This window comes from Pararge aegeria, chromosome 12 (genome assembly GCF_905163445.1).
Source record: "Pararge aegeria chromosome 12, ilParAegt1.1, whole genome shotgun sequence".
Lineage (NCBI taxonomy): Eukaryota > Metazoa > Arthropoda > Insecta > Lepidoptera > Nymphalidae > Pararge > Pararge aegeria.
The window spans coordinates 18,294,205-18,320,253 of NC_053191.1; the positions used below are offsets into that span (position 1 = coordinate 18,294,205).

The window sequence follows — 26,049 nt, forward strand, 5'->3', positions numbered from 1 at the left end:
AACGCATCACAAAGTATAATTGATTTTTTTCCAACATTGGATTCTTAAAAAATGCTATTTTTATTTGGCTTTGTTTTGTAAATACAATAGTAAGTACGAAATTTGATACCAAACCGGATGTACTAAAATCTTCATAACACGTAAATGTGCTGATACATCATCTAAACAAGATATATTTCCAGTGTTTCGATTCCCAAAATAGTCCTCGACAGGCATTCAAATGCGGCTAAAAAAATCGTGACGTGCCGTATGCTTTCCTTGAACTACGAATTTCCTATGCTTTTTGTTGGATTCTTAAAGTAAAATTAAGTCTCAGTAATCTTACTGTAGGTATATTGAAAGTAAAGTAAGTACCGTTTTAAAATGAATGTGACCTTAGTTTAGAGGTAGAACTGGGGTCACCACACCAACATATTTATTTAGGATATTTTTATAAATGGTGCGTTTTATGTGTGCCCCATAAGAATCCTTTTGTTTACCTGCATAAAAGTATCCTAGATCCCATCTTCAATATGAAAGCTATTTATGTGAAAGATTTCATTTAAAATGAGTGCAGTGCCTAGGCCAATTTATTTTCTCGTGATCATTATGTTAGTTCAGTTAGTTTAACATAAAAAGATTTTTCAAACTTAGGTAACAAATAAACGAACAGTAGTATATTGCTTTTATCAATTATGTATGGCACTTTCTGATGAGAGTAGAACTTATTGATAGTATTTCTGTAGTATTTCTCTGTGGTGTTTTATAAAACGATGTTCATTAATTTATGGTCCAATTGTAAAATTGGTATTCTTTTCTTTATCATTTGGACTCAACTATTTTTTGCTTCAGTGGTTTGTAAATGAAGTACACTGCACCTGTAAAAAATATCCTCTTACCGTTTCCTAGGCAGCTTAAAAACCTTGCATTTAACAACTTGACTGCCCATATTGGCAGTTGAGCTGGTGATCAGCCAATATAATGATAATAGCAATGAATATAAGTGGGCTTATATAATTTTACAGGCAGTCAAGCTGTTGAGAGCTTGGTTATACATTTGTTTATTCAATCAAATCTTTATATAAGTATAATCATCTTTACAGAAAAACGCTAAAACAAATTTTGACCCAACTTGGATATTGCAACCTGATGCTAATCACTAGGTCAATGAGGTTATACGTAGTATAGATATGATAATTTCTTTCTAGAGCACCAAAAATGGCAGCAGAAATTTTAGAAAAGGATTCCAATATGGAATCATCAGAGGATGAGGATAATATAATCCAATCGGAGGAGCAGGACGCAGACATGATGAGCATGTTTGCTAGTGTGTGGGTGAAAGTGGAAGTAGAGGAAGATGATGCTAATGAACTCAGCAATCGTGTTAAGAAGTATGTATACAACATTAACGCCTTCTCATACAAGTGACAGACACGTGTCAAATCACAAAAACTCACATGTCTCTAAAATTCATAGCACTAAGTTGCTATACATAACTCAGACATGCCTGATTAGGATCTGCATTCCATCATTGATATAACATTTAATTCTTAAAGAATATTTTTAATAGCTGTCCAGTATTCTAACCAATATTTATCTGATAGATCTGACTATAAAATTATGATTTGTTTATTTACAGATCTTCGAAAAGTAAGAAAAAGTATAAGAGAAAAAGGTCTAATAAAGTACTCTCCTGTGGCGAATGTGACTACACTACAACATACAAAAACTGTTTAGAGGCCCACGTGGCCAGTCACAGTGCCTCCAAACCTTTTTCCTGTGACCAGTGCAACTACACCACCAAGTACTCCACGGCCCTGCAGAGGCACATCACAATCAAACACACAGCACGAGAACCTAGGACCCTTACTGATGAAGAAAAAAAGACAATGCCACTTCACAAGTGTAGCGACTGTGATTATACTTCATACTTTAAATGGAATCTGAATGCTCACAAACGAAAACACAAGCTAGAGAAACAATTCAAATGTAAATATTGTGACTATGCAACAGCATACAGGCACAACTTCCTGAAACACAATAAAGTGCATAACGAAGGAGTGTTCTATAAGTGTGATAAGTGTCCATTTGTGACAAAGTTTGAAGGCCACATCACAAGACATCTGTCCAAAATACACAACGAAGTTACAGAGAAAGCCAACAAGTGTGACATGTGTGATTTTGCAACGCTAGTTCGTTGGCGTTTGAACGTTCATAAACAGAGAAGCAGACAAGAGAATCCTATAAAGTGCATGCATTGCGACTTTGAAACGATTTACATGTGTGAGAGTAAAAAACATAAGGTTTCACATTATAATAAAATATATGGGAATGGTTATCTTAACAATAAGCCAGAAATGGATCAAATGAACCTGGTGGTGGAAGAGAAACCTGATCTCATAACTAAAGAAATGCTTGAGCCACAGAAACGGGAACCAAATCAATACACACTTGATCCAAACTGCTTAGATTGGAACAGCATTCAAGTTCTAGAATCAGAGGACAAGGAAAGGCCATTTTTGTGCCACATGTGTAACTACACATCCAAGTTCAAAGCTGCTGTGCAACGTCATTTTCAAAGACACCACACAGGCAGCCAAAATCGCCCTTACAAATGTGTAAACTGTGACTTTTCAACAAAAACTAAAGATCAGATAGCATTGCACAATAAACGAAGCTTATCAGACAAGATATTGTTTTGTGTCATCTGTAACTTTACCACTAATTACAAATGTCAATTTGTTATGCATCAGAAGTGTCATTATGCGTACAAATGTACTATATGTCCGTACTCATGCAGACACAAATATGAATTGCAAAAACACTTTACAACTATGCATTTGGGTAACGGGCTAAAGTGCAGTTTCTGTGATTACCGAGCAGCTAGGAAAGAGAGTCTGCTGTGTCATGAAACAATTCACACAGGTAACAAGCCTTTCAAATGTACACACTGCCCGTACATGTCTGTACGGAAATGTTTGTTAGATTATCATTTGAAGAGGTACCACAGTGACATAAAACAGGACATAACAATTGTTAGTGAAGATAAGATTGAGTCGTTAAAAGTGCCACTACCAAAATTGATAAGTGATAATATAGATCCAAAATTGTTAGGGTCCAGCTTGGAAGAGATCAAACAAAAAATGGGATGGAAGGATCCAATCGACATGAAAGATTTTAAAGTAAATATGGGAGAAACTAGTGAACTCGCCCATTAAGTTGTTTGCTTTAAAATAATTATGGATCACACAGCTGGGTGTGGAGTGTCTCCTTTCACATAAGGATTAGCTTTTGCAAAAGTGTAAATAATTATAAGATTTTAAAAAGCCTTTATAGAAAAGCATATTTAGATTGTAAAATTTTTATGTACAAATAATTACAATTAATTTTATCAAGCAATGTTGTTATGCATATTTTATTGTTAATATTTTAATGCATTAACTTCTGTAGTCAGGTTAGGTAAAGAATCCATTTGAGATTTAATTCAATTTGATAGCTTATATTGTAAGGGTGAGTCCACATTGTCGAAAATTTCGCTACGGCGCCTCACGCCCGGAGTTACTGCAACTGTTCATGTAAATAGAGCTGTATTGTATGACATTAAAAGAGTTCTGAGGATCGAACTTAGGCAGTAGGCATTTTCTACGATTGCAAACAAATTAGTGCGATTGTATTAGATTTTTTTTTTTAATGTACATTAAATTATTTTTCATAAAAATATGTAATTTATATAAACCGCGAGCATGCCGTCAGCAAGTATGACCGTCAGAGCGCTTTTTTTGTTCCTACAAGCAACAAGTCAAGTGCTATCAAGAAGGAAGTATTCTGTTTCATTTGTTGTTGCTGGAGATTCTCAGCACGATTGTTATGGACTTGTGAACCTGCACCTTGCTTGCTCAAGATAGTCACTTATCATAAAAACATTAAAATGGTACCAAGTGTGTGCTTAAAAATCAAACAAATATTGTAAACAGCGGCCATGTTTGGCCAATTCAAACAGACATTATTCATTGTGCATTGCTAATTTTCACCTACAAATTGTGGTTTTATAGGTATTCATAGCATATTTCGTTATGCAAATAAGATAGGTATTCTTATTTGAAGTTATAGAAAATTTGCAATGCACAATGCAATGTTAGTTTAATAGTCCGTTTTATCTAATATTCTCATTATTTTTTTATGTCAAGTATGTCTCCAAAATTTTAAATATTATTACATATATAATATGAATTTGAATTTTTTTTTGAAACATACTTTCCACTAAAAATAGAAAAAATTGCATATATTTGATAGAGTACAAGTTAACATGTCGGCTGTTAAGTTTCTGGGCATACAAGTTGATGCAACAATGGCATGCTGTCAGTGAGTTCTCGGCTTTATAATTTTGCAATTTAAATTTTTGACTACTGGATTTGAATGTTAAAGTCAATTTTTTACAAAATTATATACAATTTATTGTGCACAAGATACAAATTAGACGTAAGATTCATAAAATATGTCGATATTATGTAAATAAATATTTTATTTGTCAAATTATTACCTGTTTTAATCATACTTTACTCACATTGAAAAAGCTTAACAGATAGATTAAATTCGGTAAAAAAATGAAATAAGATTAAAAGTTATTACTAGGTCAGAATTCCACTTGATATTTTGAAAAACCTGAATTTCATTTCTGAAAACACTTTATTTTATTACGTACGGCTATAACTCAGCAGCTCGTCATCATTGGTTTAAGTTATAGGCAAGTGTTTGTGTTCCTCGTGGGTTTAACTTAAAAAAATTAAATATGTTGAAGACGTCATGGTTAAAACGCTTACAATATTGCATTGGAATAATAAGCAATTAATTACCAATGAGGTATAAAAAACGCCCGGGAGTAAGGACGTGAAGGAAGATATTTGGTGTGGAAATACGGGCCTTCCTGTAAACCAGTGCACGTTATAATAGAGAATTTGACGTTTTCCAGGATCAAAATTAGTCTATGTTACTCTCCGGCCTTTCAATTAACTCTATGTTGACTCTATGCCGAAGCGTAGCCCGTAGATACGGAGTTAGCGAAAAGGACAAACAACTATTGCATTTTATAATATTAGTTTGGACAATAATATTTTTATGTCTTAATGCAATGAATCACTTTTTTATTGGCTAAAATAGCTATCTGCACTCTCTCCATTATTATTTCTAAAGTGAGATTAATAGGTACTTTTATTGTTTGTTAAAGTACGTATATACTATCGTATGTTTAGGAAACAACACTTAATATCTATTATATCATTTATACAAACTTTAGTAAAATTACGTACATTGTCGTACATTTATTCCACATAGTTTCGATCTAATCATACACCCGCCATTCGGACCGATACCTTTATATACCTCTTAATACAAAAACATAATACGAATGAGAGCCTAGAAAAAAGGCAGCACCGAAGGCTACATACTAGAGACCGGTCCTCAACGAGATGGGCTGACCAGTTGAAAAAGTCAAAATCGTGCAGTTTCTATCAAATCACCAAAATAGCCTCAAACAGAAGCCGACGGAGACAATTTACCCACTCGAAGGTGAGATCTCACCAGGACCACGATCTTCAGTGATGAAATAACGATAGAACATTAAGAGAAAAAAAGTTTACAATTATTATACTTAATATCGATAGTATTTCTTTTGATAATTTATTTCACTGACCTATATAACCAACAGCTAAGTAGGATCCAGTGCTGTAGGACATATCTTCCTGAAAGCACGCTATGCCTTGACACCGGCCCATTAGGCTATCTACGATGCGCTCACGGATATGTACAGGGTATCAAGTAAGAACTCTTCTGTTCCATCGGCGATCGGTTCTGAATAGATGTCTGTTTTACTCACTGCCACTTGATCTTGCTAATCCTTCGAGCTATGTCGATAATACGTTTTCTTACGGATTTTTTGACCATATTATTATTGACATACCCTAGCATGCTCCAAGCACAGCGATTTTGTCAGGCCATGTTTTGTTTGTCAACGTTTCCGCTCCTTACATTAGAAATATCTAAGTTTTACAGTCTTTTCAAGATTTAGACTTTGTCTAGTTAAAGACTCTTGCCTACCTCCTTGTTAGAAGTTGTTCAATCTAAGTCGAATTATTTAAGAGTTGTATTGAACAACTTCAATAACAATGTTGTAAAAAAGAAAAAAAAATGAAACCACAATCCAAGGACAAATACCTTTTATTTAAATTTTATTGTGCATATTTCGATAAATATAAAAAAATATGGCAAAATAAAATGTAACTGAGCGTGCATTCATTTAAAATTATAAAAAAAACTGCGCTTCGCCGCAACCTCAGGCCGCTGACTCGACAAATACAATAAAAAAAGGGTCTACAAATTACAATATAACAACAACTTTATACATAATTTTATTTTATTTCTGACAAAAATAAATTGTCTCAATTTTTTCGTCGATAAATCTATGAGACGGAAGCTGTTTTGTAGACTAGAATGTGTTTCAAAAACCCGTGCGTGGTTGTCTTTAGCCAATTAAAAAGAAACTAATTTGTCTTACTCCATGAAGCCATAGACAACCCCACACGGGTATTTTCCAAGCAATTAAATTCAGCTTGAGATTTCCCGCGCTTTGCAATTCTAACACCTGTTAGGTTGACATCCGCAAAATTGCAAATGGCCGGCAACGCAATAACGCTCAAACGCTCTTGTAATATTATCGTAACTCTTAGATCTAGGCATTGTAATTAATATTAAATTACATACAATTTTTTATCTAAACTAAGCAGCAGACTAGAATTTAATGGCGTCTACATAACGTATATATATATATATATATATATATATATATTATATATATAAATATCGATAGTTTTAAATTTATACATTCTTTATAAGACGTGTCTTTATAATATTTAAGTATTGCATAAGTTCGTTAATATAAATAAAAAGTATGTAAATAAAATATTTGTAAAGTAAATAATGATCTACCTATCTAAAATGTAGATGAGAATGAATTCAACGGTGTTGGTATAAATACTATAAATGGTTCGTATTTCTTAAATCAGAATCCGAACGCACATTAAATTCTTGTTTTCAGATAAGCTAACAGTTATATAACATTAGTAGCGTAGTTATCGTAGGGCTAGGACATGCTAGTATTGGGGGGCTATAAAATTAAAAATAAAAGCCCCGTCTAGGGATCTTTGAACGACGTTCATTTAAGTTATATACTATCCTAATTGAATATAGAATTTTTGACGTCACACCGACTAACAATAAACTTATAACGGCTCGAAAGACAATTTCTCACACCTCCGTAACATTACATAACAGGCTGTAAGTGTTTGTTTTTCAACAACATTTTCTCTGTTCCCCAAGCCTGCTTTTTTAAAGTATCCATCAATAATCTTTAGGACTTCTTGGCAGCTTTTGTGTCTATGTTGTTTCTTTTAGCAAACATGTTTATTTGTTGGGTTTTTTTTCTTTAAACGGGGCCACCGCAGAATTAAGAATATACAGAAGCCGTGTACAAGACTAATATTGAAGTATCAAAAACCACTCCAGTTTAGTAGTGTTTCTCGAACAGGCGATTGGTCACTGTATTCCATTTCGCAGTTGACAGTAATTATTTTACCTCTAATGTTCTAAACTTTTACCATAAAATGGGGGAACTGAGAAAAGTTTGTGAGATAGCAACATTATGCGGGTGTGAAGTGAGACGTTCGCGGGGCGTTTTCACTGTTTCTGAACACAATGCACTGCACGCAATAATGGTTCAATGACTGTTTCGACTGTCACAGAATGAAGTAAATAAATATACTAAGACAATACACATACGATTAAGAACATTTCGAAAGAATTCTTAATTCTGTGGTTGCCACCATTTAAGAAATAAGTAATTGTCTTTGCAGTCATTGAGCTGTAATGGCAATTATTTAGTTTGTCGCCGACCCTTTTGGTTTGTAATCCCTTCTCATCTCATTTCCCATACTAAGCTAAGGAATAAGAAACATCAAGATACGTGCATCACTGAGAGTCTAGTTTTGAATATTGGATAATTGTTAAGTCATCGTAAAGTCAATATCTCCTGAGGATGCTCCGGTTTCGGAGCGAAACGTGCGTAGAGGGTACATTGCCGAGGATCTGTTTGGTGTGAAGTATAAGGATTGAAGTAGCTGTTCGCGGAGTATAGCAAATTAAGCTTAATTTTCATAAGTCTAGTTTTGCTTCTAAACTGCAAAGTGTAACGGGGCTTCTGCTGATAGACGGAACCTTTAATGTGCTTTCAGATATCACTGACTTCATATTACTGTTTGTTTAAAAACTTGGTACGGTTGTTAAACTTCGACTGAAAAACATCGTTGAGGTTTCACCGCTCCACTGGCATCAAGAGCTTAATATTATAAAGACACTTAAAAAAATTGAGAGCTGTGCAACACTATACGAGCTATTTTGTTCATTTCTCGATACAGACTTAAGCATAAATTGTACAATTACAAACATCAGTTCCAATTTACAACATCCATTGATCCATCTTGTTACCATTTCAAAATACACAAGTATTCCTTAAACTAAAATTGACAAATCAAAATGTATTCCATGAACTCATTTTAATTATAGTTGTTTTATTATAATAGGCGTGATTTATTATAAAGTTGGTCCTCGAGAACACTTTAACCATGGGTCGCATATAGTTATATTTTAAGGAGGGCACTTGGTCAGTTTTGCTGTTGTGTTGAAAGCATTCGCGTAGCCCAGAATCGACATACCAGGCGGTGAGTTGGACCACCTTGGAGGTTTACTCCCCGTGGCAGTATCCACGAGGACTTCCCGCGAAAGAAACAGCATTTGGTCCGTATATACGAAATTATGTTTTAAAACTTAAAACTAATAACTCCGAAATTTCCATCAAGAGGACCAAATATAGTTTAAACGTTGACTAAAAATGTAATTTACTCTCGTGACTGAAACGTAAGCCACCAACCAATATACAATTATATTATTACAGATGTAAGGATGTATGAGAGATTTATTCCAGGAAGAATTTTCAAAACCAATATAACAGTTTTTTCAAGTTATCAAGAAAGTTTCATTGAAATGGTTTAAACGTTTCATGCGACGCTTGATTAGCTAGACGCACTTAAATTCAATTGCTTATTGAAATGATTCAATATTTCTCACTTTGATGTGTCAATTTTTAGTTTTTTGTGTCATGTCATGAGCAAAGTATGTAGTAGGTACGAAGTTTCCAACGCCTCCCTTGCCTACTTATAGATTTCACTATATTCTGATTTTGTACCCCTTTCATATTAAGTACAGCTAAGTTATTTCTAATAGTTTAAACTGAGCATTGATATGTTATCAGTTAGTAACGACTCTATCCAGACAATTCTGTATCAGTTCACATCCTACTTTGCCCGTATCATGACTGTACCACGATTCACATTCAGAACAATTATCATTATACGAATATTCGAATACATAATTATTGTTAAATTTTAAAAATTTGTTTCAACAATTTTTCTTTACAATTTCGAACAATAAAGTTTAGCGTCACATCTCACTCCAGGAAAAGGCTAACGTTAATTTTATTTATTAAAAAGGGAAGAGTGTAGCAATATATTAAAATAAATATTTCTTTTCGCGCATGTGCCATAGTGGGTACATACATATTTGGATAATTTTACATTATTAAGTATTTACAGTTCATATATCAAAGGTACATACGTACCGACATACGATGCGATAAAGAACAATTAGTTTCTGCAAAAATATATTACTATTCATGATTCGAAATACAAATCAGAGTAAAACATTCTTCCTCACGATGAAAACAATAAAGGCACCACATAAACATTTGAAAAAATTGCGCACCGATATTAAATATTCCAAAAACAATATCATTGAGACAACTAATAGAACCCCTAAATATTACATTTACAACCTAATGCAACGTGTCATAAAAATTACTAATAACATTAAGATATATTTTAGGAATTCCTAAACTGTTAAAACGATCGCATCATGTATCTCATCCACACTCTTATCTTAAAATCATCGATAAATGATTGTAATCTCAAAAAGAGTAAATAATAAGTAGGCGTCTAGCCTTTTTGAACAGTCCATAGACAACAAACGACCGCAAACATTGACATGTCCTTGGTCGTGCCACAGTGTACATTATTTTGCCAAGAAAACAACGCTTTCTTAGGCTGCGTTTAGATGACGTGAAAACATTCGTCCCACGATAGCCGCTTGACCGCCGCGTTGATATGATAATGACAAATATGAATTCTATAGTCCACACAAAAAAATAGAGTTCACATTTGTCATTAAGCGTATATTTTCTCCTAAACTAGTTTGTACATATTATGAGATATGCAATACATATTAATATGACTGTACCATAATTCGGAGCTAAATATCTTGAGATAGGCATTCTGTCTTTCTTGACTGTTTACATTTGTCTATCTCGTTCATATACCTGTCTCATTGATTTTAAGATACCAGTGTAGATAATTTACTACCTAGGGGCCTATATATTATAGCATATTAAATAGAATTTCAATGAAATAAATAAATAAAAAAAAAAACAGTGAGCTTTCTTAAAACAATAATAAACTCCACAATAACATCCAACTCGTAGTTTCCCTGTATTTACACAGACCATCCAATATCATCCGAATAATCGTTCTAGAAAATGACGAACGCGCGTGTGACATATACGTAACATGGTATCGATTAGACACTGATGATGATTCTTTTGTACCAACACATCTCTAAGCAAACTAATTTGACAGGTGTAAAGAGAAAACTCTGATAGCTCTACTTTCCAACATGTCAATTTAGTTGAGAGATATGTGTACAATAGAATTGGCACCAAAACGTTAGTGTTAAATAAAGTTTACACAAAACATTACTGCCTTATATCACAAGATAAGTTATGAAGAGAGAATTAGTATGTCACAGCAAGAAACAAGTTGTTTCTGAGCTGCAATAAAAGCCCCTGTAATTTACAGTGCAGGCACAGTTCTTTAACATGCTCGTAAGTGGGTATATGTCCCTTTAGATTCACGAGCGTACTTGACATGAGCGTCCTTACTCGACTTAAATATGAGCTAAATTGGTCCGAGGTATATTTTTACAGTAGCTATTTATCCACATTAAAATACGCTTACTTTTAGCAGTGCATCGAACGCGTTCATTAGAGTATAGTAAAATATCAAATAATCATATTTTTGAAGGAGTATATTGGCGGCTTACCTTTGATAAGGTTAACGTATCTCAAAACTTAATGGTATCTAAATTATACTTATGTAATGAACAATCTTAATAAGTAGGGTGACCATATATTTAGGTGCTATTCTGACTGACTTTAATTTTAAAAGTAAATGTACAAAAAGTTCAAAACTGACGTCAAACATCACTAACGACGGAGTCTTATTTTGTTCTCGTATAAGGTGTTTTTTTTTCTATTTACAAAATCTCATCTTTAAGATTAGTTATAATCATAGATATATATAAGAAACTTATTCATAATATTATTAATGGAGCAACTTTAATACTGAGATCAATTTAAACCTTACTAATCTTCTGAACTGGTATAATGCATCCAATTTAAACTCTTCCTTCTTGGAAGTCAGTTAAATGGCTACTGCAAAATATAACCTCTTTTCGGATTCCGGAATTATAGTAGCAAAAGCTGCGCCACCAATTCTGTGCGCCTCGCACATTTTAGCTCAAAAACTTCTATCAGCTTAAAAGGCAGGTCCTATCTAAAGAGATCTAATGAATGTTTTAACATTATTTATCTACACTCATATCTTAAAACCCTTAGTATGTATTAAAAAACCCTAAATTTTTAGTACACAATTTTTTTTACAACTAAATTCTCAAGTCTAAAAATAGTGCTCTCATGCCAACAATGAACTAAGTGAAAAAAGATGGCACTACATTAAGACGTGCTAATTTAGTTTAGTTTACATTTGTATACAACAGAATCTGCACCATTGACATCTTCTTTAACTTTACATAGTACAAAACAAAGTCGCTCCCGCCGTTTGTACGCATAGATCATTTTAACGTCGCAGCGGATTTTAACTACCAACTAACAAAACAAACGCTGGCTAAACCTTAGAATACAGATTACGGAAACGTATTATTAATTAATCAATTGATACTGCTCCAAATTATTGCATTGCAGCCGTGCGAAGTTTTTCACTTAGTCACGCCATAACTTGAGATTGACTTTATCGATGTTATCCAACTTTTTTTTAAAGTTAAGGAAGTTGCACAGACAATTATAAAGTTTAAGAAAACTTACCGAATAATAAACTTATCTTAAGATTGATGATTAGGATTTTAAGATATGAGTTCAGATAAAATAATATATGAAATTGCACTCAAATAGGCAATCGATTAATAATATTTCGTGACATTTTCATAAACTACTACTTAATTTTGAACCCTAACCCATTGGGTTAGAACAAAAATTATAACGCAGATATAAGGAAATACTAGAAGTGATATGACATATTTCTCTAACCGCAGACCAATCAAAACGAGCATTTTAAGCCCTTAATAATAAAACTACGTCTTCAAAAAGTCTCCGCGCATTTTTCCATACTGCAACTCTTGCTAGTGACGTAATTTGCGTTAATTTGCCGCGTATTAACTATACGCACATTAAACTATGATGCTTTGTGGTGATCGGTGTGTGATAAGATATACTAATTTTTTTCCTCTTACTGTACTTTTTTAAACTAAGCCTTAATGACGTCTAAATAACGAATTTGTCCGTGTATCCTTAGCGCGAGCAAACTTAGTTGTTTAATGAACAATTATAACAATTTGTACACAATTCATTGTATCATTGTAGTATTTTGAGACTATTTTTATATTTTTTATTATTTTGCTTTTGAGACTAAAAACTTATTTTTTATAGTATGATAAATTGTTGGTGATTCCCGGAGTTTTAGAATAAGAAAATCATTCAACTTTCTCCGCATTAAAACTAGGTGGCAATGTTTCTGAGGTTCGTTAACTTACTGAATTAAAGCAGATTATCTCAGAGATTTTTTTTCTAAATTTTCTTGATATTTTCGAGGCGAAAAATACACGCAATATATATATTAGTGTACCTAGTAGTAAGGCAGTTTAATTTTGTATATATTATTATGTTACTAACAAAGTGACGGTCATAAACATTATATTTGGTGTTTACTATATTTAATATGACATATTGAATTGTTTTTGTTATATTATCTTAGATATCCCTCAGTTTTTCATTCGTATTAAAACTGCGTTCAAGGATCAAGGATTTTTTTAAATTTTTAATGTCGTCCAATATATATGAAATGTCTCACGACATTCGAAGCTAATATTTAAGGCAAAAAATAATATATATTAGATTTATTAAGTACAACTTGATTAAATAAACTATTTTGCACCACTAAGTTATTTGACAAAATTAATTTCATTATATAAGCCTTTAGGACCAAGTAATCTACTGGATCAAAAACTGAAATCGCTAACGTAAACAGATAATAATAATTCAAGAATGCCACCTCTAGTACGTCTCAATATCCACGTATATACTTGAATTACGCTATTAACGTCCTTATTTCTAAAGAATAAGGTCTTAAATAGCCGAGGTTTGTTCTCGTTCCGTTACTGCAAGAGCAAGCAATATCCCTTCATATATTTTATACATAGAATTATTTTACAAAAATAACTATATTATCTACTTTATTGGCTTCTGATAACTATTTAATATTAGAAATTGATCTGTTGTTGCCACTTGTGTTTATTGAAGAAAACAAACAGCTTTTTTATGAAACATAAAATTAAAAATGCAAGAAGTCTCATTAACTCAACCCTATATATAAAAGAAACTATTATAAGTACACAAATTGTAAACTAAATTGACAGTCGTGAAAATAGAGCCATCTTTTTCAACAGGAAGCTGTGCGTAAAGGATGGCACTAATTTGACAACAGCAGGTCAGCTTAGTATAGTCTAGTACTTGACCAGTCCTTAGTAGTTCTGTCCTTTTCACAATGTATCCAGTAGAAAAGAACAGAACTATTATTAGACATGACAAAACAGTTTTAAATATTTATTTACAACATAATTGCCATTATTACATTTAGAAAAAAAACGTTTTTTTTTTTAATATTTCTTCAATCTAACACAAGTGGAATAGAGTGATAATAATAATTTATAGTCGTAATATGTGTTTTAACTTATATACAGCAGAGGTCGTCTAAATTAAAATTATGAAGTTAATTTTCTTGAAACGAAAATAATAATAATACTCAATGGGTAGCCCTACCGAACCGTAGCTTTTTACGCTTTCTTGTGTGAAACTTGCTCGCTCGTTACAATTTTTGTACATGCATACTTAAATAAATAAATATCGCATCGCCATCTATCGTATCTCATCTTTGAAATATTTGAACTCTAAAGTATTTCATCATTTTCTCTTATTTTTGAGTGTAATTGTTAAATAAAAATTTAATTTAATTTTTATATTTTATTTCAATATTCAAATTGAATGTTTGTTGAAAACAATAAATATGATTATTCGGCTATATAACATCAAGCTAAGACCACTAGGAGCATATCCCAAATGAAGAATGTTATATTACACGGACAAAGTCGTGAGGTAGTTTGATATATTCATCTGTATATTTGTTTGGTTACGAAACTTATAAACGGCTTTCAGGATGATTTAGATTTTTAATACAACCTGGTAGATGGCAATGCGATCGGATTCCAGTATTTTTGTTTTACTTTCAAGCAGCTAGTTTTCAATCAAATTTCATTGAAATCTCTTTGGTACTTTTTGAGATTAGTGGTTTAAAGTAAACAGAAGTTCGTTATCCTTGTCGAGTGCCATAAATTAAGACGACCTTTACTTTTTTACATTCGATGTAAACCAAATTTTCAGTGTGTATACTCGTTTTTCACTTTTTTTTAATTTGACCACCTTCGCAGTCGTTTTTCTTGTAAAATAAATATAATGCGATGATATTGTTGTGTGTTGTATTTTATTTAAACTAGTTCTTTTATTATTTATTTACCACAAAAAGATTAGAAATAGGTTAAATACTTTTTATCATCTATGTTCTATCACCTGCCGAGATTTTATTTTAGTTAACCCAAACCATTGCAATAAGCATACAACCCATTAATTGGTTAAATTCCGGCATTTGTAGCACAATTAAATCGCAATGAAACATAAACGTGGCTATTTTTAGGTTAACAAATATTGTTAATATATAAATAAATTAAGTTTTAGTGGTAAATTAACCAGTCAATGGGTTACTGCAATTTAATGATCATTCTATCAATTAATTAATGTATATAAAGTTTGGTATTCATCAGATCTTGTGGAGCACAAAGGTCCCATTTGTTTGGGAGTTATGTTAACCCTATTTATAGCATTGGGTGGTTGCTATACGTTTCTTTATCAAGGTTACTTGTGTTGACGTCACAGCCGCTGTCCTGTACCTGCAAATACATTTTTATTGTTAGCAAAGTAGTAGAAACATATTGGTAAACTGGAAGAGATCTCTTCGTAGCGGTAATGTCGACATATGACGCGCAGACTGTTGCGTTAGTATTTCAAAATATTCTGTAATTTTGCTTGGTATGCAATAATAGTGTATTCAAATATTATTGAATTAATTATTTAATAATACAAGTACATAGGTATAACTTGCAGTGAGGTACAATTAACTTAATCTGGACATCATAAATAAAGCACGTATTTTTACTACGGTAATTTTTTTATTCAGCTTTAGGGTATAATTAAACGTTTTTCTTTTTTAAATTTTAATATTTGTTTTCAATTTAATTTAATTATTTTTAACCGTACCAACCTCAATGACGTGTCTATCCTGTAATTGGTAACTGTACTTGGACAATAAACTATAATTTAAAATAAATAAAAAGTGTGTGCGTAGTAAAAACTTTTCCCAATTGATTATAATATTTGCCACTAGACGGCGTATAAGTCAAGAAGCGTGGAGTATATGACATATACTTACGACCAATCCAAATTATTATTTTTAAATAGCGGAAACTGCACAAACGTCTGTATAAGCGTTAACTGAGTTACTCCCTAGTCGCGCCTAAAGAAGCATTACTTCAAAAATAAAATATTAATAAAAACTCGCGTGTTTAACATCTTGGATTATGAGCCTTATGTAATAATAATAATAATAACAATCATTTATTCAGGCTAAAAATGATGGATACAATAATTACATGAATGCCCTAACCTCTGCGGAAGGAAAACCTGTGTTACAGAGGCTAGGTCCTTCCTGATGTTACAAAGGGTGCTTATTTATTTGAAACCTATGTTTTATAAAATATACATATTATAAAAATTTAAGAGCTAAAAATAAGAAAACAAAATAAAAATTAAACTATAACTAAAGAATAAATTTTGTAGGTCTGTGTGGGGTATTCTGGGTGTGTGTGTGTGTGACCGTATGTGCGTGAGTGCGTACATGAATGTGCAAGTGGATCCTTGTGTGCGTGCGTGAACAACATTTAAGACATTCAAAACAGTGCACTAACATGAAAGAATGTTGTACAAATGTGTGAAATGTAAATTGTGTTAATGTTTACATCATAATCTTAAGTATATCTTCAGTGTCGTTATAGCTAAGACCTGATAGCCAGCCTTTTACTGATATTGCAAGGTCATATTTACTGGCATTGATTAGGTTTTTGTTTACCTTTATAAATGTATATGACGGCGCCGGCAACATATACAACTTACATACATACCGGCATATACAATACATATACATATACAATACATTTATAAAGGTAAACAAAAACCTAATCAATGCCAGTAAATATGACCTTGCAAAATCAGTAAAAGGCTGGCTATCAGGTCTTGTATGTGGATGTATTAAGGTCCTAGTTGCGAGCGAGTGTGTGTTTAGAGTATAGTCGCGATGTCGGGAAGGTCGCAGGTTGGCGGCGCTCACCCACGGCGCTGTAGACGGGCGCGGGCAGGTCGTCTTTGCGGTCGGCGGGCAGCGGGCGGAAGCGGCGCGCGCGCGCGGCGTTGTGCGCGGCGGGCGCGGGCGGCGCGGCGGGCGCGCGCGGCGGCGACCCCGACGACGACGACGACGCGGGCGGCGACGCCACGCCCGCACTGCGGCAGCGGCTGGCGGCGCTGCGGCACACCACACTATGTACGGGGCTGGATACCAGTTGCGTGCACACAGTCATTAGGACCAGGCTAAGCATAAAGCATTAAACTGGCATAAAATGTCATAACCCTCCCCTGTTGCCAGTTATATGAAAATGTTACGGTAGGCAGTGCTTTTGTGCATGTATGAAGTCCACGCCACAGTATACATACTATATTCTTGCATGTTTGGAAATTCACGCACTCACACACACGCACAATACACACTTGCACAATTTATTCCGTATACTTTTTCCATGTAAATAATATACGACGACAATACACACATCGCCATTCGGCCCCAAAGTAAGCGTAGCTTGTGTAATGGGTACTAAGATGTCTGATGAATAATATACATAAATACTTAGAATATACATATAAACACCCAGACACTGAAAAACATTCATGCTCATCACACAAACATTTTCCAGTAGTGGGAATCGAACCCACGGTCTTCCACTTAGTAAGCAGGGTCGCTGCCCACTGCGCCAATCGCCAAACTAAACTGTAACTATTGATCTAAAGCGTTAAATAAAAAATACCAGAAAGCTCTCGGCCATAAAATATGTCCTTTTTACTAGGTGTATTTATTTCCTGAACCCAGAGGAGAACCGAGTTGGTCAGTGCCATCAAGCAGTGTAAGATCTCGTACCTAGACCATATATTGCGACGAGATAGTTACCGACTGCTACAACATATACATATAATGATGGGAAAGATTGCAAAAAAGAGGGTTGGAAGGCGACAGACGTCCTGGCTAGGAAATATAAGGGAGTAGACCGAAATTAAGACCGCCAGAAAACTATTCAGTTTAGTCATGGACATAGACAAAAAAAAAATGACTGCTGACCTCTAGTAGGGAGAGGCTTTTAAAGAAGAATTTATTTATTTCCGAACTAGTGTTTTTTTTGTTGAAAGAATTCTTGTTAATATCCATAGACAATAGTTTCCGGAGAGCCTAACTGCAAGAGTGGCGGTCTCACCTGGTGTGCGGCTGCGCGTGGCGGTGGCGCGGGCGTGCGAAGCGCAGGTTGAGTTCTCGCGCGGGGTCGGACGCGTACTTGTCGCCCGCGTTCTGCCGCCGCCTGCGCAGCGCTGGGGAGCGGCACAACACAGCTATTAGCTTTTTAAGTCTTAATTATTGACGTACAAAGCAGATGAAATAAGTGAAATAATTATAAGTTTAACTTTAATAGTAATTGAAGCTAATGGCAAATAGATGGGTATTACCTATGCCTAGTTATCATTATGAAGATTTGAAAACCTTTTTTTTTTGTATTTTTCGGTGTAGAATTCTGTTTAGGTTGTTCCGTTTTACGTACTATTTGTGAACTCGCTATTCTTACAAAATCTGTTTTGTTTCTAAGGACGGCGCATTGCAAGGTTATGCATTAAAAAAAATCTGAATTATAAAGGAAAACAATAAAGTTGGTGTGACGAAACACTGCATAACTATTATGACGTTATGCCAGATTTATGTAATGTGTCAAAGCTACCTTCTCATTCGTCTAGATCGAGACGTCAAGTCAGTCTGTTTTCAGTGACTCTAGATAGAATCTACCACCGGTTCTGAAGGTAGATTATTTTAAGAAATTTGTTTATCCGCCCCTTGAATAACCCTAGATTGTATTTTTGAGGAAAATGTCATGCTAGTTATAAAATCCCGGAGCGACGGCTGAACGTGCTCTCCGAGGCAAGGTGGCGCTGCGCAGGAGACGTACCGGGAGTGAGGTCGGCGGGGTCGTGGCTCAGCGGCCCGTCGCCGCTCCACGACGCGCACTTGGCGAGGCGGTGCTCGGGCGGCGGCGCGCCCGTGGCCACCGGGATGCGGGACCCGCTGCCGGACGAGCGCTGCCACCGACACACATTACTGACACATCCGATACAAGCCAGGCAGCCAGTGGCGTGCATAGAAGGTGTGCACAGGGTATGCAGATGGTATCAAATGAAGAAAATCTCCAGTACGAGTTATAAAAAACTTAAGGATAAACATTGTTAGAGTTATAGAAAGCGTACCCTTAAGTATTTATAACTCGTACTGGGGATTTTCTTCATTTTATATCGTCTGCATACCTTGTGCAGATCCTCTATGCACGCCACTGCAGGCAGGACGGCTCTAGCTTTAAACTCAACTTTCCCTGGTTAATCAACATTTCTTAACAGTAGTCAACAAGACGACACAAGAAATATCAACAAAGGGTGGTTGCAGAAATGTATGAAGCCTTGGCTAGGTATTTATACAGCTAATCAAAATGTTTGGGATCTTTTATTTATTTATTTTACACTTACTAGATAGAACTACATAATTTATGGACAACTATAAGACGAGTGAATGAAAGATGACATAAAACATTATATAAGACATGATATTAATATAGTGTACTATAGTGATACTCTGCGAATATTGGAATAAAGGTAATTTAATATTCTCAGAGTAGAGTCAACAATTCACGGAACAATGCTGTCCACCCCTCATGGAATAGATCCCATTGAGCAGTGCTGTATAAGAGCGCGTTGAATGACGACAATGAACGCGGTATAGGTGCCATGCTTCGTGCAACAGTGTTACAGGAAGTGAATAATTTGTTTTTTCGTGGACGAAGGTTATTGCCTTTTGGGGCACGTATAAAACACAGTCGGTTATGAAGATCTGGAGCATCGACGTCTCCTCGTAAGATTTGGCACATTATTTTTTTAATTGGTCGCAAGTCCGTCTGACCTCAAGGGGTTTGATCCCTAAGCAACCTAAAATAAGTTTGGTTGGGTATATAAAGGGGTAATACCCATAGCAGCGCTTGAACAAGTATCAGTATAAGTATAAGTAATAAATAAATAAAATAAGTAAAAATAAAAATCTCACGAAGGCCTTCTCCACTTTTTTTCTAAAAAGTTGTGAAAAAAAAAAAAGTGATCTTTCAATGTTCATTTCCGGAAACCGTTCAATGAAACGGTTAATAGTAATAGAAATAGTTCTATTTCTAATGTAGGAAATTGATTTCCGTTGCATAAAATACAACTGACGGCCATCTTTTTGACAATGACATTTGTGACACTACTAAGTGACATTGACAATTGGTAAGCGATAAGAATGACATTTCTATGCATTCGACACACAGAATTTTAGCAAATTAACTGAACTAACTAACGTTTGACATGACTGCCACAATGAATGAATAAAGTTGCAAAAACATTATTTTAATGTTTTAAACTGTAGTAGTATCGTTCCACAAAATAGTCAAACGTCCAATTGTTAAACCTGTAATTTAGTTTAGTTCAGAGATTGTGTTGTTCAAAATTTGCTTTATTTTTGCGGTGAAGCCTTGCCTTCATATTAACTATTCGTACTTACATCTCTTAAACTTTGTGAGCCGTCTCCGCTGCCAGCTTCCCGTCTTATTACTGAGGTACTTCTGGAAAAGATATTTTGAATTAGTATTCGTCATCGTCTCTACCAGTGGTCGGCCAATGCTGGGCCACACTAAAAGACTCGCTTGATGCCGGCTCCCCACCTCGGGACCGTCTCCCCACCTCGAGACCGTCTCCCCACCTCGTGACCGTCTCCCCACCTCGAGACCGTCTCCCCACCTCGTGACCGTCTCCCCACCTCGTGATCGTCTCCCCACCTCGTGACCGTCTCCTCCACTTTACCTGGCGCAGTGGCGAGCGCTGCGGTCTAATAGGCGCGAGTCCTAACAGGGGCACTAATGTACAGCCGGTTCACGTTAACGTTAACGACTGACAAAGCAATGCCTATGTAAGAAGAATTCCTATTAAGCTTTCTTTTATCTAATGAGGCATTTTTGGCGGAATCCACGCGCTTTACGGACACATATAGAATCCTCATCCGCCATTATTGTATGCAGTGGCATTGTGTCCAAAAACAGTGAAAACGCCCCGCGCACGTCTCACGTTACACCCGCGTAATGCTGCTAGCTCACAAATTTTTTTTCATTTTTCCATTTTATGGTAAACGTTTAGAACATCAGAGGCAAAATAATTACTCTGAAGTGCTAAATGGTATGAATAGAATAATAACCTTTTACTCGAGAAACAACTCTAGAGTAAAGTGGTTTTCGATGTTTTAATATTAGTCGTGTACACGGTTTCTATATGTTCTTAATTCGGTGTTCACGGACCACTTAATATACTCGTAGATGTTACCGCCTTACCTATCTTGTATAGCATCTAAGCGAGTTCGCTCTACGGCTGGACTTTGACTTTTCTCACCGCTCCGCGTGGAAGACCTGCAATACATATTTGTATACTAACATCATAAAGAACTGATATAAAGAGGTAAAGCGGTGGATCAGTGTATAGTGATAGTTGGAAATTACAAAATACTTGATATACGCAGATATTTTCGTCGTTCAAGCAGTACACAATTACGTTTATATAGACGTGGCGTCTTATTTATTGAAAATAAATACCAATCTCAATTCCAATATAAACCAAAATACGTTTTTCATAAAACAGCGATTCTTTGTTACTGTCATCATGCCTATTATGTCTATAATTTAAGGTCGACTCAAACGCGGACGAAGTCGCACGGGAACGCTAGTATATAATGTATAAATTCAGCCTACGTATGTAACTGTTCGCGTTAATCTCAGCATGCGCGAAAGTTTACATGACTATTAAATACTAAAAAAACTACATCTGTGCTGATACACGTGACTAACTTCAGTCCGTCCAGCTTTGTCACGGATTCCAAAGCGCGAAGAATTGAAGAAGTTTGCCAAAAGTTTAGTTACCGTTTGTCCCTTTGGTGTTCAGTGGCGTCATAGTAAACGGACGCCTCTTCGTGGTTGAGCCGCACCTCGCCCGCTCCCCCACCAGCAGCACCACCGCCACCCAAACCACCACCACCACCACCACCGCTACCACCGCCACCACCGCTGCCACCACCGCCGCTCACAACTGAGTGTATTTTCACTGCAACGAGAAGATAGAATAGAATGGAATTTCTCAAGAATTATAAATATCTCGTTCAACACTTTTTGAAGTTATACTTCTTTTGGCGCGTTAGGGAAAAATGGTGAGAGTAAAATTTTACGACGCGCGCGCACAGCGTCACAAAAAAGCGACACCATGAATTTAGCTGTAGTCAACATTTTAAATTTTCTAAAGAAGGTTTGTCAGTTGACTTTGAATAATTCAAACATTACCTTTTTTTCTATTGTTAGTGTAATTTTTACCGCAAACGAATACGAGAATACAAGAATAAGGCAAAACTTAAATTTTTTGCCAGACCTTTATCTTGTTACGCCAAATAAGTATAACTTCTAACGCGTGTACAAGAATGCACATACGTTTTTTCCCCCTTGTACATTCACTTGGCTGCAATCAGGCCTGAATGTGAATTTATTATATTTATTTTTCTTTGATTACGCAAAGTACTAAAATTAGAACTCTTCGAATCCTGAAACTCACTTGAGTTTGAGTATATGTTTCATGATATGAAGGTACGAGTGTTGTAGGTAGTGGGGAAAACAAAAGCTGGAAGGGCACTCCAGATCTTTGCGGTGCGAGTCAGAGACGAGAAAGCAAAGCACTTCGTACGCGTTCATAGTTTATCAACAACGCAGGAGTCTATATCCTTATGTATCAGTAATAGATTTAATTCGAATTGTATATAACACACAATAGTAGATAACAGGAGCGTGAAATTCCAGTACCGGTTCCATCATAGTCTTACGCTGGAAAATAATATAATCAATCTACTCAATATAGTCTAAATTCTAAAATAATATGTATAATTCAAAATCTCTAGAAGGCAGAGTAAATAAGTTCAATTGTTTTCTTTTATTTTGATTGTGTGTACCCGGATTAGGATTAGCCTAAAGTTTTCAACAGCGTAACGCGTGCTGGTTGGCGAGTTCCGGAATGAGATTCCCATTCTGCTAGCCCTTTGAGCCCTCGAATTCCCTTTCTTACTGTTCGCTGTAGATAAGGATTACTATAAATTACAAGCTGTCATTTGAACATTTTGGATTAGATTGTTTATTATTTGAATGTGATGTCTCCATTAGGTGAGATTACCGTATTTCAAAACAAGCTAATAAATAGACATTTCTTAATTTGACTAATGTAAGCATCCATTTTTGAAGAAGTTGATATTTAAAGTAAATTTTACGCGCTTTTTTGGGAAAACATATTTGGATCAATTATATTTGGTACCTATTTACCACTTATATGTGACCCATGTTTAATGCAAACAAATGAATTATTATTATTATAAGCTTACCCGAGTGCATAGGCGACGCGTTGTCCGGAGGCCGCACGCGGATCTCGAGGCGACTGGACACCGTGCTCTCGGGGGGAGGCTTCGGCGCGGGAGGGGGGGAGGCGCTGTTCGACGACCGCGATATACTCTGAACAAGCAAAACATTACACAATCAATGAACCCTCGAAGAAAACATCTTCCCTAGCACCCCTAAATCCCTGGTAGTCTTTTAATGTATAAAAGGAACTGCTTTAAATCATGAAAATGGCAATATAATAGTAGATTTAACATGTTATTGCCGACCCCTAAAACACAAGTACATCTTAGAAACTGCCCAGAAGTAGTTAAATAAATCAAATTGGTCGTTATATTTCAGTGCATAAATAATACAGGTAAATCGACAAAACGGTCAGACCTATTTTTGGGTCGGGCCTTAAACACAAATACAATGCAGTCACACTCATCAATACGACATCAGTTATACTCATCAATTTTTGTATCGTATTTTATGTGTTTATTTGTTTTAAAGGGAGCTTGCTGCCTGAATCAAATAAATAAATACTCACAGGAGCGCTATGCGCACGTTGTCTCTGCGGCGGGGGCGAAGGCCCATGTGCACGTGCGGCGACGCCACGCATGACGTCGAGGCGGTAGCGGAGCGCCCCGCCGGTGCCGTCATCGAACGATGCCTGTTGCAACAGCGGGGGGCGAAGCTCCCTGACTCTGCTGCCTGTAGGGAAATAAACTTATCCTAAATACCACGTGACCCATCATCATGTGGCGCGATCCGCTTTGCCAGATGCAATGTCATTGTGTACATGGTTTCATATATGTGCAATTTCTAAAAGAAACTAAACTTTTTTCTTTGTGTTGACTGTATATCAGAACCTTTAAGTCAAAGTCAAAAATATCTTTATCAAGTAGGTCCATAAGTGGCACTTTTGATGCATACATAAGAAGAAGCCCACAACAAACTTAGCCGGATGTTTTTTTTTGTTATCACCACCTCAACCTGGTGAGAGCAATAATTCACACCCAAGCTTTTTTATCGATTACGTAGTCCTTTATACTAAAATAGGGACTTTACTATAAGCTTACGTTCAATAAAAACTTTGAACTTTTTAAGAGACATCTCCAAGATGTCAATGGGTAGCAATTTCCTTTAAGCGAATTATGAATTTAATGTAACCTAGTAAATTGCACTGCAAGTTAATTCTTACTTCTTGTGTTTAAATTATATACTTAGGATTTTGTGTCTTTGCAACGGTCTTTAGACCTCCCTAAAAAGCTTTGTTACTCACTCGAGGAAATACAGGTGGTATTTGCACAAAACATAAAAAACCATATACTTTTTCGATGGCGTGATTTAAATATGCGCTTACGGTTATGTTGCGACCTTGCAGAGTGTGCGGTGTGTAGGGCAATCCAAGGGCGTTAGGGTCCCAAGGTGCTGATATGTTAACCACAGTAAACGCAGCGTTGGTCAGCTCCCAACGAGTTGGATAGACGACATAAACGAGTCGCTTGGTCGCGGGTTGGTCACAGGCGGCCCAGGACCGAAGAATTGGTTTCTGTACTAAATAATTATGTCCGGCAGTGGACGTCAATCTCTGAAGTTATGATGATGACGTTGAAGAGTTGAAAAGAGTACTGACAGTTAATAGGGAACCAATACTATTTTCTCCTACTACAAAGCTGCTGGGCAATCTCACCGATGGCGGGCAGCGTCCAGCTGCGGGGCAGCGCGGGTTGCAGGCGCGGGAAGGCGTCGATGCCCACATTGTGGAGGCAGCATTTTGTGCTTTTCGGCGGAGGCTTGTCCGCCGCTTCTGTCTTTTCAGTCTTCTCGGGTTTTTCCACCTGTTAGAACGTAGATGCAAAGGGTTTTATTATCAGCCTACATACGGGTTGAGTACACGATATTACATAATTCTACTAGCGTACCCAGCCCGCTTCGCCGGGCTTGATTTTGCTTTATTTTATTTAAACAATAAACTTACATCATTAAATATTTATTAAAAGCTGTATTTGACAGTTTGGCAGTTCAAAAATAGGAGTGCTCCAATCGTCAGCAAACTTTACAGGATTACTCGCCAGGTCAATCCGGAGATTCCCTGAAAGTTTCATTGAAATCGGTCCGGCCGTTACGGAGCCTATATGAAACATACCCACACACTTTCTCTTTTATATATATAGATAATTCTATGAATGCCAAAACATAAGTATTCAATTGGGGATGCTGAAAATATAAAATAACAATTTCAAAGATGCATATGGGGGAAGAGTTAGGTTGGGTTCCGAGTCCTGAGAGCTGCCACTGACCTGGGCGAGCGGCGCGGCGGGCGGCGCGGCGGGCGGCGCGCGCGGCGGCGACTGCTGCGTGGGCAGCGTGTGCTGCGTGTGCGTGAGCGGCAGCTGCGTGCGCGGCGCGTTGGAGCAGCTGGACAGCGCCGACGTGGCCGCCCGCGTGTTGCGGTGCTCCGGGGACTGCGGACAGACGCGCCACTTCACTCCCTCGCCCGCAGCGTAGCGATAACATTCAGCGAGTGTTTTAAGTTTCTCTAATGTTTCTAATTTTTTTTGTGTGTAATAAAACACTTTGATAATAATCTTATGATATTCATAATATCTGTGGAGGGGC

At 36.1% G+C, this 26,049-nt stretch overlaps 2 protein-coding genes across 4 annotated transcripts in view; one reads left to right on the forward strand and one right to left on the reverse strand.

The window, feature by feature from the left end:
• Positions 1-21: 21 nt before the first annotated feature.
• On the forward strand, positions 22-4,515 carry LOC120628197 (zinc finger protein 845-like). Of its 3 annotated transcripts, none has more exons than XM_039896448.1 (3): positions 22-89; positions 1,188-1,370; positions 1,619-4,515. In XM_039896448.1, the coding sequence occupies exons 2-3, from the start codon at positions 1,198-1,200 to the stop codon at positions 3,195-3,197; spliced, it is 1,752 nt and encodes a 583-aa protein (XP_039752382.1). In that variant the 5' UTR covers positions 22-89; positions 1,188-1,197; the 3' UTR covers positions 3,198-4,515. The 3 variants fall into 3 exon arrangements, with proteins under 3 accessions (XP_039752382.1, XP_039752381.1, XP_039752383.1); XM_039896447.1 differs by having other exon boundaries at positions 29-346; XM_039896449.1 differs by lacking the exon at positions 22-89 and adding an exon at positions 388-439.
• Positions 4,516-17,112: 12,597 nt separating this feature from the next.
• The window catches only part of LOC120627954 (tau-tubulin kinase 1), a gene marked incomplete at its 3' end in the record, with an annotated part of 81,421 nt that continues 72,484 nt past the window's right edge, over positions 17,113-26,049 (reverse strand). The window contains exons 20-29 of the mRNA XM_039896084.1: positions 25,731-25,895; positions 25,121-25,268; positions 23,975-24,138; positions 23,430-23,556; positions 21,937-22,117; positions 21,355-21,429; positions 20,535-20,595; positions 18,907-19,036; positions 18,169-18,280; positions 17,113-17,170 (exon numbers count right to left, since the gene is read on the reverse strand). Of these exons, the coding sequence (XP_039752018.1) occupies positions 17,113-17,170; positions 18,169-18,280; positions 18,907-19,036; positions 20,535-20,595; positions 21,355-21,429; positions 21,937-22,117; positions 23,430-23,556; positions 23,975-24,138; positions 25,121-25,268; positions 25,731-25,895 (1,221 nt within the window). The remainder of the gene's footprint in view (positions 17,171-18,168; positions 18,281-18,906; positions 19,037-20,534; positions 20,596-21,354; positions 21,430-21,936; positions 22,118-23,429; positions 23,557-23,974; positions 24,139-25,120; positions 25,269-25,730; positions 25,896-26,049) is intronic.

Coding starts and splice junctions, on each gene's coding strand:
- LOC120628197 (XM_039896448.1), top strand. CDS start 1,198: ATGGCAGCAGAAATTTTAGAAAAGGATTCCAATATGGAATCATCAGAG. Junction 1,371..1,618: donor CTCAGCAATCGTGTTAAGAA/GTATGTATACAA, acceptor GTTTATTTACAG/ATCTTCGAAAAGTAAGAAAA.